This window comes from Aythya marila (assembly GCF_965140915.1).
Source record: "Aythya marila genome assembly, chromosome: 16".
NCBI lineage: Eukaryota > Metazoa > Chordata > Aves > Anseriformes > Anatidae > Aythya > Aythya marila.
Window position 1 is genome coordinate 523,382 of NC_139057.1, and position 18,196 is coordinate 541,577.

The 18,196-nt window shown below is 45.6% G+C and overlaps 1 protein-coding gene across 1 annotated transcript in view; it reads left to right on the top strand.

Moving 5' to 3' along the window:
* Window positions 1-18,196, top strand: part of CTNNBL1 (catenin beta like 1) — a 46,580-nt gene that overhangs the window by 11,172 nt on the left and 17,212 nt on the right. Inside the window, exons 5-11 of the mRNA XM_082773640.1 lie at window positions 2,071-2,168; window positions 4,419-4,512; window positions 5,418-5,509; window positions 8,429-8,501; window positions 8,782-8,840; window positions 9,622-9,770; window positions 14,224-14,405. Of these exons, the coding sequence (XP_082629766.1) occupies window positions 2,071-2,168; window positions 4,419-4,512; window positions 5,418-5,509; window positions 8,429-8,501; window positions 8,782-8,840; window positions 9,622-9,770; window positions 14,224-14,405 (747 nt within the window). The remainder of the gene's footprint in view (window positions 1-2,070; window positions 2,169-4,418; window positions 4,513-5,417; window positions 5,510-8,428; window positions 8,502-8,781; window positions 8,841-9,621; window positions 9,771-14,223; window positions 14,406-18,196) is intronic.

The following is an 18,196-nucleotide window of genomic DNA, read 5'->3' on the forward strand; positions in this document are numbered from 1 at the left end:
CCTAAATTACGTAGGACAGCTGGTGTGCTCATGGGAAGCCTCCACAGAAGCTCCCTAGATGGGAATGCCCTCTGAGGTGTGGGTACATCTGTTGGAAACATGGTAGAATCGTGGAGTAATGTAAACTGGAAGGGGCAATAGGAGGTTTCTGGCCCAATCCTCTTTTAGCAGGACCAACTTTTAAGCTAGATCAGGTTCTTGTTAAGTTGAATTTTAATTCTCTCTAAAGATGGAGATTCCACTGCATCTCTGGATATGCTTCTTCAGAAGACTTTGAAAATCTAGCTTGAAATTCTTTTGCTATAACTTTGATTTTTTTACTGCTCACCATCAGAAAAATCTGGCTCAGTCTTCCGTGTAGCACCTAACAGGAAGCAGTAGCCTTTATGATTCAGTTAGATCCTACCTTATCTCTGACATGGGTTGAACAAGCCCCATTCCCTCAGTTGCCTCGTGTGTCATCTGCTAATCCCCTGACAGTTGTAGGGGGTCCTGTGCTCTAATGAGCCCAGTACTGTACTGGGGGCGCCCACAGCTGAACAAAACATTCAGGATGTTGCTCCATGAGTGCCAAGCAGCAGGTAAGAGAAGGTCCTTCTCTTGGCCTGCTGATTTTGTTCATGAGGATGCAGTGCAGCCTGTGATTAGCCGTTGCTGCTGCAGTGGCGTGCTGCTGCTGACTCATCTTCTCCAGAACTTCCAGATTCTTTTCTGCAGAGCTGTCACCTCCATGGACAGCCCCAGCGCATGGCTTTGCTCCATCCCAGTGTCAGGGCTTGGATTTGTCCTACTTCATGAGGTTCCTACTGGCCTGTTCCTCCAGCTTTTGGTGCTTAATAATTGATTCCTTGCAGCATAAAAGCAAGGCAGGTTATTTTCTCTTAACCTGCTTATTGAGTTGTGCTCCACTGCCTTCCAAACTTGTGCCCTGGCTCCCCTGACAATGTTTTTATACAAGCACGAGTGGCTGCCTGCCCAGTACGGCGTGACACCCTTCTGGTTGAGTTCCTGATGGCATTAGCAACTGTAAGTGACATCTACCTGTCCTGAAAATGTACAGATAGCTTTGGCTCGGTTAAGGATTGCTGTAAAGTGTGATGAAAGCAGCAGTCATACTAATAAACACCGTCAGCAGAGCTGTACATAGGTTAACTTGGGACTGGAACAAGCAGCTCTCTGACAGTCTTTCCTGAGACTAGATAAGTTGCAACTATCACCCTGCTAAGGAAAGATGTATACAAATCCTTCTCCTACTGCTCCGTGTGTGCCTGAGCAAACGGACAAATGGGAGAGCTGGGAGGCTGGTTTGTTAGCCTGTGAATTTTAAAGAGATTCATCACAAAGTTGTTATATAGGACATGCAGGAAGCTGCATACCCTGTTCTGCCCCAGTGGGAATTGGGCAAGATTGATCAGAGTGTCTGAGAGAATAGGAAAGTGGCTCTAATGAGGTGGAATACGTCTCGTTGTACCAGAGAGCTGTGTAGCAGTCAGGGGAACCGTGTGTTATGCAGCCCAGTGTTAATGAGTGAAAATTGGGCTGGCAGAAACGATGCTGCTCCTGTGAGGGACGTGGTTAGAGGAGCACGCTGCCTTAATTGGGCCAGGCAGGAGGGGGTTATTGCTGCTGCTCCACGCGGTGGCCTTGGCCTTGTTAGGCGTGTGCTGTCAGGTTAGCAGGGGGATCACTGAGAGAATAACACCCAAATCAGATTATTATAATGCATTTCTCTTTTGTTATGTTCGATCCTGACAATGAAAGATGATGCCTAGTTATGCCAACTATAGAAGTTTTGATTTAAAAATTAAAAGTGTCATCAAGCAACAGTGAAATTGCCTAGCACAGGAAGCACACGGTGATGATTGTTTCTGTCGTTCCTAGCTGTCAGGATCCCCTGAATCTGGTGTTCATGAAGACTGCTGTAGTAGTCCCTGTACCCTTGGGTCCAGTGTTCCTGTGCCCTAACGAGCTGCCAGTTCTGGGTCCGGTCAGGAGCTCACTAGCCTAGGAGCAATGCTCTTTTGCTACTGCGTGTCTGCTGCCGTCCTGGTTGTCCTTAACATCCAGCACATGTTTCCATAGCTGTGGTAGACTTGCTTCAAGAACTGACCGATATAGATACTCTCCATGAGAGTGAAGAAGGAGCTGAAGTCCTCATCGATGCGCTGGTGAGTAGTAAGCTCCACGTGATTTTACTGGCTGAACACCTGGTGTATACGGCATACAGCACAGCACTGGATGCTCTGAGCTCCCGCATTTTCTGCAGCTGTGCTTATTTATGTTGCCAACGCCGTGATGCAGTTAGCTGCTTCTGCTGTATGCTCGTTGTAGCTGAAGTGCTGTACTGAGGCGCACAGCAGGCCTTTGGAACAGAATGCCAGAGTGTAAGGAGCAGGATGTTGCGTGCTGTTAGACCTCTTCGTTTGGGGAAGGCACGTGCTCTTACTTCAAAACTTGTGTAGGCTGGGAGGTTTTTTCATGCAGGGAGGAAGAATGAAGTGACTTGGGCAGCCTTTTATTGAAATGTTGGTGACTTGGACAGCCTCTTACTGAAATCTGGGGCTTGATCTGTGTTTTTCTTCCTTCTTGTGGGAAGGGTGATCTCTGTTTACCTGGGAATTTATGACTTCAGATTGTTGTATGAAGGACAGCAGGGCCATTGTGACCTTTCAGTCTGACCTCTTGCTTAGACCAGTGTACTACGACCCAGTAACTCCTGTTTCAAGCCTGATGATTTGTTTTTGAAACATGAAATGTCCCTATAGTGAGGTTATGCTTTTTTTTTTTTTTTGAAAGCTTGGAAGTTTTCATGTAATAGAGCTAATGCATTTTAAGGGTGGTGGAGAGTTTACATTTAATGATCTTTGTGCCACAGAGATGAAGCGACCCTGTACAGTGATCTATGTGCAGCAGCAGATACATTGCTTGGTCTTAAATGCTCTCTACCTGATTAACTCCCTTGGGTGCCTCTCATCTTCTGTGTCGGTGCAGTTCCTGGTGTCTTGGCATTTGTGCTGCATGCCTCCTGCTCCTCGGCTGCAGGAGGGTGCCAAGCTGAGCAGAAGCACTCTTCAGAGAAGGGATGTCCAGCAGAACTTAGATCTCAAAGTCTGTTCTACCTTCAGGCAGCTTCCGTTGGTGAATTGCTGCGCTTGTGAAACATTGTGGCTGTCTTGTCCTGTAACTGCTGTGTTGAAATTGAACGAGGGAGAATTATTGTTTTCCTGTTGTTTGGCTGCCGTGCTTTCTCCTGCAATCCCTCTCGTCCAGCCGCTGTTACCTCCAAAGGTTAATGACAGTGGCCGGGAGCTCGGTTCCTCCAGCTGGCCTCTTGGCTGCTCTTAATTACTCTGCCTTCACGGAAGGCTTGCTGGATGAATGAAGTGGCAGAGCGGACTGGTAGGGAAGATGTTTTCTGTGGTAAATCAAGCGAAGTTCTTTCTCTGTTTGCCTTGTCACCAACTCACTGATAATAGCCAAGTTTTAGATGTTTTATTGTTCTCTCTGGAAGAAACAAGTCTGGCATATCCTGGGAGACAAGTTTGGATATCTGCTTTTTAGATTACTTTAAAAAAAGTCAGTGTAATGTGTGAGGTTATCTGACAAGATTGCTGCGCTGCCTTCCCCAGCAGCTGAGGTTTGTATTTTTTTCCCTGGCTTCACTGAGCACAAAACTAGTTAAGAGTTTTGAATTGCAAATCTTATTTTGTTCAACTCTTCCAAGCTTAGCTCCACAATAGGGGGTTAGCTGAAGTCAAGCTGGACTCTGTCCAATTCCAGCTTTAAGAGCAGACTTGTGGCGAGAGGGCTGCAACCTCCGCTGCCCGTGTAGATTCCTGCTCTTGCTCTTGCTTTGCTGTCGGGGTTTTGTTAGCTCTCTGGAGGCAACGTGGCGCCTTCATTTTACTAAGCTTTGAATCTGCATGCGTGAGCATTGTGCCTTCAGCTTCTTGCACCTATTAAGGTGGAGGGTATAACAAACATGTAGACAGGCCAGTGGTAAGACGTTGAAAGTGGAACTGCTCGCAGAGCTGAGAGCTAGCTAGAGTGAGGTGCTTTGTGGTGCCTGGCATTTCAGAACTCTGTGGGATTATAAATCAATCAGGGTTGATGTGGGAAATAAGTGTGTGACAAGGTTTGTTTTTTCCTCCAGATGTTTTTCTGTTCAATCTGAAACCTAAAAGTTGTTTAATTAAGACAAGCATAGTGGCAGATTTGTTTGGTGAATCCTTTGCTGCTTCTGAGATTTTAGAGCAACGTTGTTACTGTCTCCCAACCAGAATCATGTCTAGCAGGATGTTCCAGTGGGGCTTATTGATTATTTTTTGTTTTAGACCTTCCTCCCTCCACTTCTTCCTCTCTTTTCCTTTTTTCAGTCTTCTCTCATGTTTTTCTCTCCTGTGACCACGGTGATTTAGGTGGAGGGCCAAGTTGTGGCGTTGCTGGTCCAGAATTTAGAGCGCCTGGATGAAAGTGTGAAGGAGGAAGCTGATGGTGTCCACAACACGCTAGGTAAGTGGCTGCTGCACAGCCTCTCGCTTCTTTGCCCCTCTTGTACAACGTGGGGAGGGAGGGCTATCCCACCCCCTCCTTTCCTTCTGACCTGCCCTGCCCTTGAGCTGCCAACACTGAGGTAGAGACCCTAGTGCAGGATTCATTCAAGCACAATTGTAACTCACGGTGAAGTCTAACCCCTTCAGCTAGCATTTGTTGCACGAGCAGTGGTGAGGTGCCTCTTCCCAGAGCCGTTACGTTAATGTGCACATAGACAGATGAAATTCTGTGTACTGGACTAGAATGGATGCTCTACTGACCACGTATTTTCTGTGTACTTGTCTGTGAGCTCTGCTCGGTTGTGTGTGCTGTTTCTTACCAATATATTTAACTTTCAGGTAGTAAAACGGTTGCATTTCATACAATTACATCATTATTACCCCTCTGTTCCTCAATCTTTGCACAGCACAGTAACTGTTTTGCAACGTGTTTCGTTTATTAACACTGAGACAATCATCCCCACCTTTCAGTCATTCAGGACAGTAATCCCTATGAATCTTTGTCCTTCCCAGGGACTGGAAGAATGAGGCAGACTGGAAACTAGTTTTGGACTTTTGTTCCTGCACAGCAGCAGTAAAATCTTGTGTTTTTTTTTTTTTTGTGCAGTGAGCATTGTTACTTCAGTAAAGGGCAGGTATCCTAGGCTGCTTCCAGCAAGAGCTGGTGTCACGCTGCCCAAAGCAGTGAGACAATGTCATACACCCCAGCTGAAGTCTCACTCAAAAAATAGAGCGTTGCAAATAGGATGCAACTTTAACCAGAACAGTGCGGCCCTAGAAAGGACCTGGCAAAGCTGTGTTGATACAGGTGCAAGCTGAACTGTGGATGGGGGAAATGCATGCTTTCTGTGCCTTTCTTCTCAGCAATCGTGGAGAACATGGCAGAGTTCCGACCAGAGATGTGCACAGAAGCTGCGCAGCAGGGCCTCATGCAGTGGTTGCTCAAGAGGCTGAAGGTGAGCTTTTTTTTCTGTTAACGTTTGGGAGTTAGCACAATAAAAACTGACAAACCACTGGTCTGGAAGCTGCTGTGCTTGAGGTAGCATTCCATCTAACTTGCTGTATATTCCATCTAACTTGTTGTAAACTAGCAAAATTGGAAGAGCTGGCTTTATGTGTAAGGAGCTCTACGTGTTGTGGTGTGTCCCTGAGCAGAAGGTGTCTCATTTCTGTAGTGTTTGCCTGGGAAGTTACCTGTAATGTGTCCTCTTGAACATCTTTGGTTTTTGTTTGTTTCTGGGGAGTTCTTTGTTAACATGTCCTTGGTCCTACCACGAGAGCTATGGTCTTCCCTTTATTGCAGTGTCAGAGACTTCACAGCAGCACAAAACAGAATGTGGGCTACAACCCCCGATCTGGCTACCCGAGTAGCTGTATTACCTTAGCATTCCTAGCTCAGGCATCAGCAGAGTGCTGCCAGTGCCTGCCTTCTGTAAGCCACTTAATGTGAACTTTAAACATTGCCTAAAATAAGCCAAGTTTGCACGTGCGCTTGTGTGTGTGGTGGAGAAGCTGTTAGGCACAAAAATCAAGTTAGAATTCAGAGCTTGCGTTTTCTGCATTTTTAGTTTAAATGGATGTACTTGTGTCTTGTCATTATATTGTAAGCTTCGTACAGCAGAGCGTGTCTGTTCTCTGTTTGTATGATTCCTGTAGAGTAGATTTCTGGTCCATGGCTAAAACCAGCAGGAATGTAAAAAGCTGATCAGTAAGCAGGGAAGCTTATGTATTTTATGGATTTGTTTGCTATATCTCAAACACATTTTTGATTTCTAGAGGTGTCTTTAACCAGTGGTGGCTTTTTCTTGGAGCTCATGTAATTGCCTTTTGATTTCACATTTCCTTGTTAATATTTTGAGCAGCTGTGGCAGTGAGTTGCACTGTTTAACTCTGTCTTTTGTGTAAAGATGCCTAAACATTCCCTGGAAAAATATTCTAGGGAATGAATTGATAGCTCAGCTCGCTTACAGAGCTAGCGAAGGAAATTTAGAGAACGGATCCTGGGCTTGCTTTCTCCTGACTTGTTTAGTAAGGCATTAGCACTTCCACATTTAAATGTCTGTACAGTTACTGTGACCTCTGAGTCACAAAAATATTCTAACAGCTTTGTAATCATGCAGATACTCCTCTGTGCCCCTCACACACTTGTTAGCAGAAATAACCTGTAATTTCTCACTACAGGTAGTAACATAATTATATTCCCTTCCGCTTAAATACAAAAAGTGAAGTTAATTTTATTCCAGGCAGGTATGTACTGAGTGTAGGTCTGCTGTCTGCTTTATAATTACTCTTGCAGCTGAAAGACGTAGAAACTTGGGAAAGCAAAATAATCACAACTTGGATTGCCCCGCTTGGTGCAGCAGAACATGAATGTTAAAGGCTTGCGAATGTGTGTGCTGCCTTTGCTCTGGCATGTGTTAACTCCCTCTGGGTTTGGGGAAGTGTGATCAGGCAGTGCTTTTTTTTTTTGCTTACAAGCTGTCATGGTGGGGAGATGCACGCTAATAAAAATCCTTGCCCAGGAGCTTTTGCTATTGGCAGCACTTGGTCTGGAATCTCTCGCCCTGACAGATGTGTTTAGGATTAAAGCGGTATCAGCATCTGCGTAGAGTGCTCTGCTGCTGAAGACCGTCTTTAGGATGATTTTTAAAATCAGGTTTCTGTCTAGGAGTTGGTGAGGACATCTGGCACATGGCACGGTGTGTATTTCTGTTCTCTGACTGCATTTCAGGTTGCATAATTGTATTCTGACTGTCAGAATTGCCTGAGAAAGCTCAGATGGGGAAGCTTAATAGCTCCTTTCTCCAAACACAAGCAGGGTTTGGTGTTTTGTGCAGCCTTGAAAGAACAGGACGTTATTTCCTAACGCTTGTACAACAGCAGTCGGTATGTGCTGTGATGGTAGCAGGTAGGGTTGTGTAGCACCAGGCACCTGCCTACATCCCCCTTTCATGCCAGTGAGACGTGGTTGCTATAAACACCATCATCTACAGAGCGCTTGGGGATTGTTCTCAATGCAAAGCTTTATTTAAAGTCAATACTCGTGGCATTTGGGATCTTCCTGCTTTTCATGTTTTTGTTGCAGGATACTTGTGTACTGTGACCTTTGGGTAGCTGGCTGAGATAATTGGCCCACACATAGCCTGGCACAGCCAGGTTTGCTCAATCAAGCTGCAGGTACTTGTGTATTAGAGGGGAGAAATGGGGGTGACAAATAGGATGTGTTAAGCCCAGCACTTACTACTTTGTACTTTTTTTTTTTTTCTTGAAGAGTGAAATACAAACGGCTAGTTACTGATGATTTTTAAGATTTTTAATTTTTTTATAGTAACTGCAAACCGCTTTCTGTTATCTGGTTAGCAGAGGGAGTGTATGAAAGGAATGTTATGTGACTGTGCAGGCTAAAGCCAATTGCAGCGTTTGGTCCTCATCAAACTTTGACCGCTACTGTTCAATGTTACTGTGCTGTGTTTTCTGAAATTCCATTTTTGGTGGCAGGTGCGGCCTTTCAGAATAGGGATGAGCCCATGCATATGCATACTACATACAATATCATGGAAAACTTCTGAGAAGGTGACAGCTGGAGTCCGTTGTGAGGTTTTTTGAATCACCTTGGGCAATTGTAATTATGTAGGATAACGCAAAGGATCAGAGTTGGTTTTTGGCATATGCGTGTGGACACACGTACACACTGTCACCCCTGAATCAGGAAGAATTATTATTTGGTCACTGAGTCATACTGCAGAATTGCTGCTGTTGTGTTTTGCTTCAAGTGTTGCTTATATGTTCAGTGATTTGATCAGTGCGTTCTTCAGATTCAGTGAAACACGGAGCAGTGCCCTGATGGGTCTTTGTTTTGTTCCTTCCACCAACAGGCTAAGATGCCGTTTGATGCCAACAAGCTGTACTGCAGTGAGGTGCTGGCTATTTTGCTTCAGAATAATGATGGTGAGACATGCCTCTGGTATTGATATTCTGTTAGGATAGGCCCCAGGCTTGTTTCAGATCATGACTGCACTCTTTTGCCTTTGGCTCCCCTTTGCCTGTGCTCGCTCTCCTGTGTATGCTCTCTCCTGTACGCATGCGCCCTCTCTTTTTCTGCAGCTTTTGTACTCTGTCAAGCCCTATTGATTTTGTTTGCTGATGTATCAGTGTTAGATGGCAGTAAAATCTGACAGTTAGCTTCATTTTTCTCTCTGTTTTCCCCCTTCCCCCCACTCCCGTCTAGACAACAGAGAATTGCTCGGGGAGCTGGATGGGATCGATGTGCTGCTTCAGCAGTTATCTGTGAGTAATTCACATACATCCTCAACCGTTGGGAGACTCAGGCTGGGTTGTGAGCAAGTGGAACGGATCCTGGGTGTAGTGCTGTCCTAGGAATCTGCAGATACCGAAATGTGATAATGCTTCATGTGTAGTGGTGGCATAGGCCCCCAGTAACTTCCACTCACATGTATTGTCCGTGCTAAGTGAGGTCAATCCCTGTTTAACAGATGTTAACATCGAGGTACACAAAAGTTAAATTATTTTGTTATACTTGTGTGGAGGGTTGGAGAGGAGGTTAGAATTTGTCCATCTTTAGTATTTTCCACTGCAAGCACTGTGCAGCATTGCTTCTGCTGTTGAGCTGGCTGGAGGTAAAAATGTTCTTTTGTTCACTTACATTTCTTGAATAGGTGATAGCAGCGTCCGTACGTTAGGGTGCTGCAGAGCAGATCATTCAGGTGTGCATTACGCCTGGGTGTTCTCTTCTAGCAAGCTTATCCGCATAGTTCTGTGAATTGTGTAATCAGTGAATTTACCTTTCCCTTTGGAGGCCCTGCATTGTCTTTCTAGTCATGCGTTAGCCTGCTGCACAGCTGTTGGGATACGGTCAGGACAGCAAAAAGGGCAGCACAGCTACAAGAGAGAATGCATCGGTGATGTGTGATTGCTGCTCTGATGGCTGCAGGCTTCTGCGTGTCAGGTGTTGAAGGTTGTGATGCAAAACGTTCATACATATTCTGCAACAGTGTGGACCAAACCGGGCCCTCCATTTTGGGGAAATTTTGTGTTCTTTGTCCTGCAGGTGTTTAAACGACACAACCCTAGTACAGCAGAAGAACAGGAAATGATGGAGAACCTGTTTGACTCTCTTTGCTCCTGCCTGATGCTCAGCTCCAATCGTGATCGTTTCTTGAAAGGCGAGGGCCTACAGCTGATGAATCTGATGCTTAGGTACTTGTAACTGTGACTTTCTTGCATGCTTTTGAGCTACCAGCACACATTCTAGCAAGATGTTTGTATTTTTCTGTTTATACAATTCATATGCTAGCGTGTTTTTCTCTTCTCAGCATGCTACTTTGATGTTTTCAGACGTACAAACTCCATTTTTCTCATTTTCCTAAGAAATGGTGTTACTGTAATAACCCCATTATAGGGTCAGGCCAATATACATGTATAATAATCCCAACATATAATAACCCCAATAAGTCAGGCCACTAATTCTCTAAGGATTGAAAAGACCCCTACGAAGGTAAGAGAGAACTTCTGGATCTCTGCAAGGGGAATGTTTTTTTCCTTTGGTTCTTGTGTTCAAGTTTCACTGTGTTGTGTCTTCTGAGCTGTGAGTTTTTGTGGATGTTGGTACAAAATTTCCTTTTGTGAAATAGGCATAAGTATGCATTTCTACTTGTGACGTCTTTTGTCACACCACGAATCTCCAGGGCTTCTCTGCTGTGTTCCCTTTGGCTTCCTAGATGGGTGCTGGATTGCAGCTTCCGAGAGGAGACTTCCTCAGGACCCGGCACAGTGGGGCTCTGTCTTGCTTTCCCCGGTGTGCTAAGCTGCATGCGGTGGCTGCTTAGCAAACACCAACAAGAAATGATGTATTCCTGCAGCGCATGGCTGGGTAATGTGCAGCAGCAGGGAACTGAATAAATAACTGAATGTGGATTATTCAAATAGGAACACTGGGTTTTCTTGAAGCTAATTAAAGAAAAGCTCCAAAACTAAGGACGAGAGGGGAAGCCTCCCTCTGCCTCGAGAACTAAGCTGCTAAGCTATCCTTGCAGAACTAATTACTTGGAATTCTTGTGCCATGTGGGTGGGACTTAGCATTTGTGATTTTTAATAGAGTCCAAAAATGAGGGAAAAGCTAATGTTTACTGTTCTCTGTATCAGGATCCCAGCTGGAAAACTTCTTCCTGAGTGTGTGTTGTTTTGTGTTTTATTTTTTAATTATTAAAAAAAAAAAAAACGGAATTGTCCCATGCTGCAAATCCGATCTAGAGAGAACAGTGCCTAGTTGGACAGAGTAAACTTCTTGCTCCTTGCTCTTGAACAGCACGGCCATACTACCTGCAGGCTGGCATTGCAAGTAAGGTGTGCAGTCTGACTGGTATCTAGAGAACAGCACAGGAGCATTACGCTTTTGTATCTTCATACCTTGATGGTAAACAACAACAAATAGAAATGTCACTCAGTCGTGATTGACCTCCATACCCACAGACAGGGCAGATTATTTTTCTCTCCTGTCTGTGTCCTCTGAAAACCTGGGGGAGAGATCTGCAGGTTTCTGTATTTACTTTGGAGGTGGTTAATCATTGCACCATAGTCTGTGGAGATGAAAGGACGAATAAGCAAAGTTGAAAGTTTATTGACGTGCGAGATAGATAAGCTGTGCAAGAATAAAGATATCAGGCTTGAATCTCCATTACTGTCTTAGGGAACACAGGATTCTGTATCTAGTGCTACCAAACGCATCTAGCCAAGTTGTTCTTTTAATGGTCGCGCACCCAGGGCTGCGGGGAAGCATGGCATCTTTCAGCTGAACATTTAGCATGCTCGGGAGATTCCTACAGACAGTAATGAAAACAGCCTCCTTCCCGTTTTGCTGAGACTTGAGACGTGTGGCCATCAGCAAAAGATGCTGCAGCCCTGCGTGAGCTCCTCGTTTCTGGATGGAAGTGGCAGTGTCTGAAATGAGCGTGGGGTGCCTGATGCTCTTCACACCGATGACTGTAGCAGGCCGTGTGCTGGATGCGGTGCACAGGACCTGGACTTTCAGTGTTGAGGGGAATTTGGGTGGGCTATCGAGCATGGAGCTTCAGCAGAGGGGGCTGGGAGAAGAGCAGTCCTGAAGGACAGAGCGTGTGGCAGCAGGAATGAAGCTGTCAGTTTGGGATTAGGATGAGAGCGACGATACATACAATTATTTGCCTTGCATCTCTGCAGCAGTGGGGGCGTATGGATTTTATGTATTGTTTTTATCAAAAATAAGATAGTTCAGCAGGTTGGTAGCCACCAGTGGAAAGTTTATCAATGTCATAAAGAATTAAATTCAATTTTTTTTTTAGGTCAGGAAGCACTTTGCAGTACACAGGCCCTCAGCCTTGCCTTAGTAACCTAAATGCAGTTTGCCTTATAAAGCCCAAAGAGAGAAGAGCAGGCTTTTAATGTCAGTTCTCCTGCAAGTGCTGACAGGAAGCTTATTGCTTTCACTGTAAAATTGTGTTAGGGTTTGGAGGGGATGCAGCCACTGGTTTCCCAGGGGATGTGTCAAGAACATTCTCTCTTGCATAGGAAAAATGATGTGTGGCTTTCCCAGTTATTAACTGAAAGTGCATCTGTATGCACATAGATAAATGCAGCAAAGGGAGCTCATGGAAAAGTGCATTGCTTGGGCAACGTGACCTTCTGCTCTGAAGCTATTCAGTCGCTTTTCCTGGCCCTCACAAAAACATTTGCTCCTGTATAGAAAAAACGAGGTGAAAATGGACAACTCTGTGCTGTTCCCCAAAGCTTGACTCCAGCTATGTCAGGGTATGTTTTTTATGATTATTAAAATCCTTTTAAGGTTTCTTGTCCTGCTGTTCCTAATGACCCCTTGGAAACTTAGACTATCTCTTTACTAAATCTTCTGGTTAATTAAACAGAACCATTTTATGCAGCGCTTTCCATGAAGTCTGGTATTTTTTGTTTTGCTAGTATTTGGAAAAGTAAGAGGTGGTGTTATGCTAGTATGGGAAGTCCAAATAATGTTTGCACCTTTCTGTTTAGAATAATAAATGTACCAGAAGAGTTTTATGAGACACAAGGGTATTAAAAGGAGGAAACAATGGTTAGTAAATAAAGTTGTAATTCGGAGTTCTCCATTAAGACTGAGGTCACTCCATTTGGTGATACTCACATATGCTTGTCTTTGAATTAGTGTTCAGCTAAAAGTTTCTTCGATAAACCCAGATAAGACTAAGATAAACTACTTGGCCTCCAGCAGAATAAATATTTCAAATAAAATCAACTCTAGACAGTCCAGTCAAGCAGCTATTGATCCCTAAAAGCCTGAACTTAAACCCAATGAATATTCCAGAGATCAGCTCTGTGCAACCTTCCTAAATGCTGATCAATATGCAATTACTTCCCCTGAAAACATTTCTTATATTGTCTAGCCTGAGAAGTACTTTATTTTTAGCTTCCTCTACAGGGAAGGAGGTGGTGCTGAGCCTCCTGCTCGCACTGCTCATTGCTGCAGGGTCGCGCTCGCTGCTGTGCCGCTGCAGAACCACTGCCCGGCGTGTGCTGAGCGCGGCTGTGGTTGTGCTGAGCAAAGGAAATCGCTTTTGGGCTAGCGTGTTGATACATCTTTGGTTTAGTCTGCATGTTGTTACGGGTTCAGGCAGCTAGGTCTCTAAAGGAAAGGCATCTTCTGCAGCTCTCTGAGCTTGGGCCTCGCAGCACTGGAGACGTGCCAGCGGCCGGCTGTGTGAGGCGGGGGGTGGCTGTGCTTCTGTCTATCTTGGGGCAGAGCATGGCTTGTTTCTGTGGGGATTTATTTGTAAATGCGCACACAGTTATATAGCTGTTAGGGAACAAATTCTCTTCCAAAGAGAAAAGGAAGGGGTTGCTGTGCAGCTGTGGGCAAGCAGGCTGCAGGTAGGCTCTGCTGGCCTGCGCCGGGCTCCTGGCATCCGCCTGGCCCGCAGTGCATCGGCACCTGCTGCCTCGGGTCAAGGTTCTCAAGGTTTTGTGTTTTGTTATAAAAACTTAAGTTCTTTTGTTTCTGGTTTGGGAGGTACAGAATTTTTAACTGACTGCTTGTGTGTTATCGGCCCCAGCTACCAGCGTCAGCGCTCTGATACGCATTGAGCAGAGCAGCTGAGGTCTGTCTGCCTCCCTCCGAACACGCGTTCAGGAGAAGGGTTTTCTTCAGTGCAGCTGACCTCCTCCAATCTGTGCTTACCATTACCAAACACGCTTCTGTATTACAGTGAATTATTGCTAAATCTAAGCCCTGATCCTTCTGGTCTGACAGTATTTGTCTTGTGTACCCAACCCAGTCTCCTCTGCCTCTTTGTGCTAATGTTTGTAAGGAGGTGAAGAGATTAGAACTTCCTTAATAACTGAGAAATAAAAACACATATATAAATAATAAAATAGAAAATAAAAAGAAATAAAAAATAATAAGAAATAGCAAAGCTAATAGTTTGTCTTCAACCACGGTCTTGAAAAGAGTATTTGTCAATATAATATTTTGGCTTCTTGAAGAAAATCTCGCTTAGAGCTTGCACTCAGGCTCTTTGTGACTTCCCTCGTCACTTCAGTTTCCCTTTTCATGCTGTGTCTTTGAAGTAGCGTAGTTCAAAGCACCTTCTGTCCCTGAAAAGTTTAAGTTGCAGCTTTCTCTTCGCAGAGAGAAGAAGATTTCCCGCAGCAGTGCCCTGAAGGTGCTGGATCATGCCATGATTGGACCCGAGGGCACAGACAACTGTCACAAATTTGTTGACATCCTTGGCCTGAGGACCATCTTCCCGCTCTTCATGAAATCGCCCAAGAAAATAAAGAAAGTTGGAACGACTGAAAAAGAGCACGAAGGTAGGCCTGTTCGTGGATCCTTCTCCTCGTGGAGGAGGTGGATGAAGGCAGGTGTCTGTGCCTGCCAGGGAGGAGGCAAGGAGCGCTCGCTGGTCTTCCCTTCCCATTGTTTTTCCTGCAGCTTTCAAGCCCAGAGCAGCCTGCCATTCACTGCTGCAGCGCAGGCTGGTGATGACACACTTGCCCTGCTTGTTTTGGTATCAGCAGTTCCTGGCAATTCCATTTCATGTGCTGTTAATAAGTTATTTTACTCCTGTAGGGTCTGTTGTTTGAAGCTCTGACTCTTTGATGCAAAACTCTTTTGAAAAGAGTAATGAGGCAACTACAAATGTCACCTCAAAAGCAGTGTTTTCATGGCTCTGGGCACTGAAGTGTGACTCAATGAACATCAGGCATTACAGAAATAACTGCACGCTTTTGAAGTTGTTTTTTTTCTATTTTCTTCCCCTCTTCCCTGGAAAACTCCGTTTTAATAGAAATCTGTGGTGGAGTGTTATTGCAGGACCCTATGCTGAACTGAATCTAGGGTCAGTCCATGCCTAGTCCATTTCCTTTTTCATTTTGTTAATACTTGACTACTTGGAAGAAACTTTAAATACCGCCAGTGATGCTTGAGATCTTGTTCATTACTCATCTCAGTTCTATAAGGGATGAATACGTTGAAAAGCTGAAGAGGTGTGAGCTTGTCTCAGGCTTGCCTTGCCGCTCCTGTGCTGCGTTCCTCTCCTCAACAGGCAGTGGTGAGGGAGAAATGCTCTGGTGTGTCTGGCTTTGGGCACTGAGACTGCAGAGAGTGCAGTTGCACCTGGGTCCATGGCCCGTGTCGTTGACTTAATTCTTTGGTTCGGGAAGGGGAGCGAATCTGCCTCGGCTGCTTCATCTGGAGACTGCAGAGGGCATCGTGCATGGTCCTGGCTACTCTGAGGGCTAGCTGGCTGTTTGAAAAGCCAGCAAAGGGTCAGCTTCTGAACTGTTTTGGGGACGGGGGGAAGGCAAATCTGCCCTCAGCACAATGGAGCTATCTGTGCAAACGGTCTTCACGTGATATCTCCATCTCATTAATATTCAGAAGAAATGGAGGACATTAATATGAGTCCAGAAATCTGTTTTATTAAAGTAAACTCTCAGATGCTGTGGTTGTAGGTCCAATTTTCTGTGCTTTGCATCACTGGGCAGGCGAGTTACCGGCTTTCCGACGGTGGGAGTTAATTGAGACGTGTAACAGGGCTCCCCTGGAGCCTGTCACGGGCGTTGTCCTGTCGTGTGTAAGCAGCATACTATATGTTTTTACTTTCCTACTCGCAATGCAGTAATTTCTCTGTGCTTGGGGGCACTGCTGCTTGGCAGTTGGATGTTGCGAGCCACTGCTGAACAGCAACGCTGGAAAGAATTGGTGGTGCCCGCTGGTTTTAGAGGAAATTGGACAAGCCTCGCGTGGCTGGGAGTTGTTGCCTTCTGGGCTGGGGTGGCTCTGGGGACACATTTCTTTCTGCATATCTCCTTAGCAAAAAGGATGCTGGTAGTCACTCTGCTCTCGTTACCGTTTCCCATAAAAACTTCAGCCTGTGTCCTGACTGTTGGAAAAAGAAGAAAAATGACCAATGCTCGTTTTCTAGGAGAGTTTTCAAGTCTACATCAAACGGAGGAATGTATTCCTTTAAAGGTTTGGCTACAATAGCTTTGTAGCAGAGGCCTCAGTATTTATTAAAAAGAAATTCTAAGGAATTTGTGCTCGCTGTAATGCTGTCGAGAGCGTCGGGATAGACGCTCGGGGTTTGTGTCTGATGATGGGAGGAAAACATTCCCCTTGTTTTTATTCTGTAGTGATGTTGCTTTTTACATTGGAGATCGTGTCAGAAATAATGCTTCCTTTATTGTCTTGAAGGTGGTGTTTCAAATGTGTGAAAATAATATATACCCTACCAAAAAAACCTCAATGTGACTTGTTGAGCTTTTGTTTATTACGAAAATTTATAATCCAAATTAAATTTGATTAAAAAAAATAACTTTTCTGTAATGTATTTCTATTTTTTAAAGCTAACATAAAGATGCCAGTGCTGGATAACCACATCTCAAACACTGCTGGTGTTGAAAAATCATTTTACTCTAGGGAAACTCTGGATGGCTTAAATCCAAACTGCAGGTATTTATGCTTCTATGTACACAACGTAATTAAGAAAAAAGAAAGGGAAATTTTTCTAACAGTCTTTAGCAGGCTTTCAGTGGTGGTTGTCTCTGCGATGGTGTAATGATGGTGTAATGATGGTGTAACGATGGTGTAACGTCACCTGCCTGTAGAGAGCAGTGGTCGGAAGGCAGGGGCCCAGCTGTGGCGAGGAGTTTGCCCATGGTGGGTGCGAGGTGGGCGGCACTGTGCCCTGCAGGGGGTCCTGCCCTGCCGAGCAGAGCAGCCTGGCACGCTCCTGGCCAAGCTGTGAAGGCAGAGCCAGCAAGGAGGTGAGTGCTTGGCACGTGCGAGTGCAAGGATAAAAGTGCTTCTGGCTCTGGGTAACTGCGTAAATCTGGGGCAAGATTTGAAGTAATGCTTCCGTGTTGCATGTCTGGAAATGCAGCTGATGCTGTATGGATGGCTGTGTTCCAAAGCCTCCTCCATCCCCGCGCCGTGTCTTAGCTGGCCATAAAGGTACCAGGATCTGCAGCCCTGGACTTCCTCAGCAGCAGTCGAATTGAAGTGTTGGGTACTAACCTGAAATTCCTGAAGGGACTCAGACAGCTGAAAATGGAGAGAGCACAAATTCCTCCTGAGTTAGCGGGGCTGTGGTGCAGCCATCAGACCTCGTGCGGTAGGCTGGGTGTCCTGCTCCTTGTACAGCCATTTGCCATGTAGTTGTGCTCACTTGGAGAGTCTAATGAACTATAAAAGGATGTTTGTTCAATTCATCTTCATTTAAATGCCTTCTCTTGTCCTAGATGTCAGTTTTACTTAGGAATGCTTAATTTGATAACCTGAGAATTAGTTCAGCCAATTTCCAAATGAGAATTCCTATCTCTGGGGTTTTTTTGCCTGTTCACCCTCCAGCAAAAAGGAAGCCTTCTTTGGAGCTAGTCAGCTGTACGCGTTAAAAAACAACAGCAGCAAAATCTGTTTCTTAGTAAATACGATTTTACTCCTCTGTGACCCGCGCTGAAAGGTAGCAAAGCCCCTTGGAATGAATCCTTGCTGCAGAAATAAGTTCCTCTGACATGGAGAAGTGAAAAGGCAGCACAGACAAATGACCCGATAGCGAGTGTCTTTATTGAAAGACCTTCTGGCAGCCAGCAGGCGCTGTTCTTTCATCTGGTGGTCAGCCGAAATGAATGCCTAGCAGAGGCTTCGGTGTGTTTGAACAGAACTGCTCAGCTGCATTCGGACGGCCGGGGAAGGAACGGGCTGCTGAACTGGGAGCAAAGGTCAACCCTTGTTATAATTACCAGCGAAGCCTCTGCTCTGTGGAGGCAGCGTGGTGGGCAGGTAACCCTCCTGCAGACAGACCCCAGCTCCTCGCTGCTGGGGCTGCCCCCGTCTCGCTGTCGGCACGAGCGTTGGCCGCGGGCTGTGGCTCTGTGCCCGGCAGAGCTGTTAGCGGCGTGGGGCTGGCCCTGGCGTGCTCCAGGTTCTTTTTTTGCAGCTTTTCCCTGCAAACCCACCTGGAGCCACAGCCTCTGCGTGAGGGCTGGAAGCTTCGGAAGGAGGCGGCTGCTTTATTCTTGTGCTTTTCTGCTTCGAGTGAGGAACCTCGGTTTATCCCAGGAGGCCTTCACAAGACAGAAGGCTCTTAGAGAGATCCCGG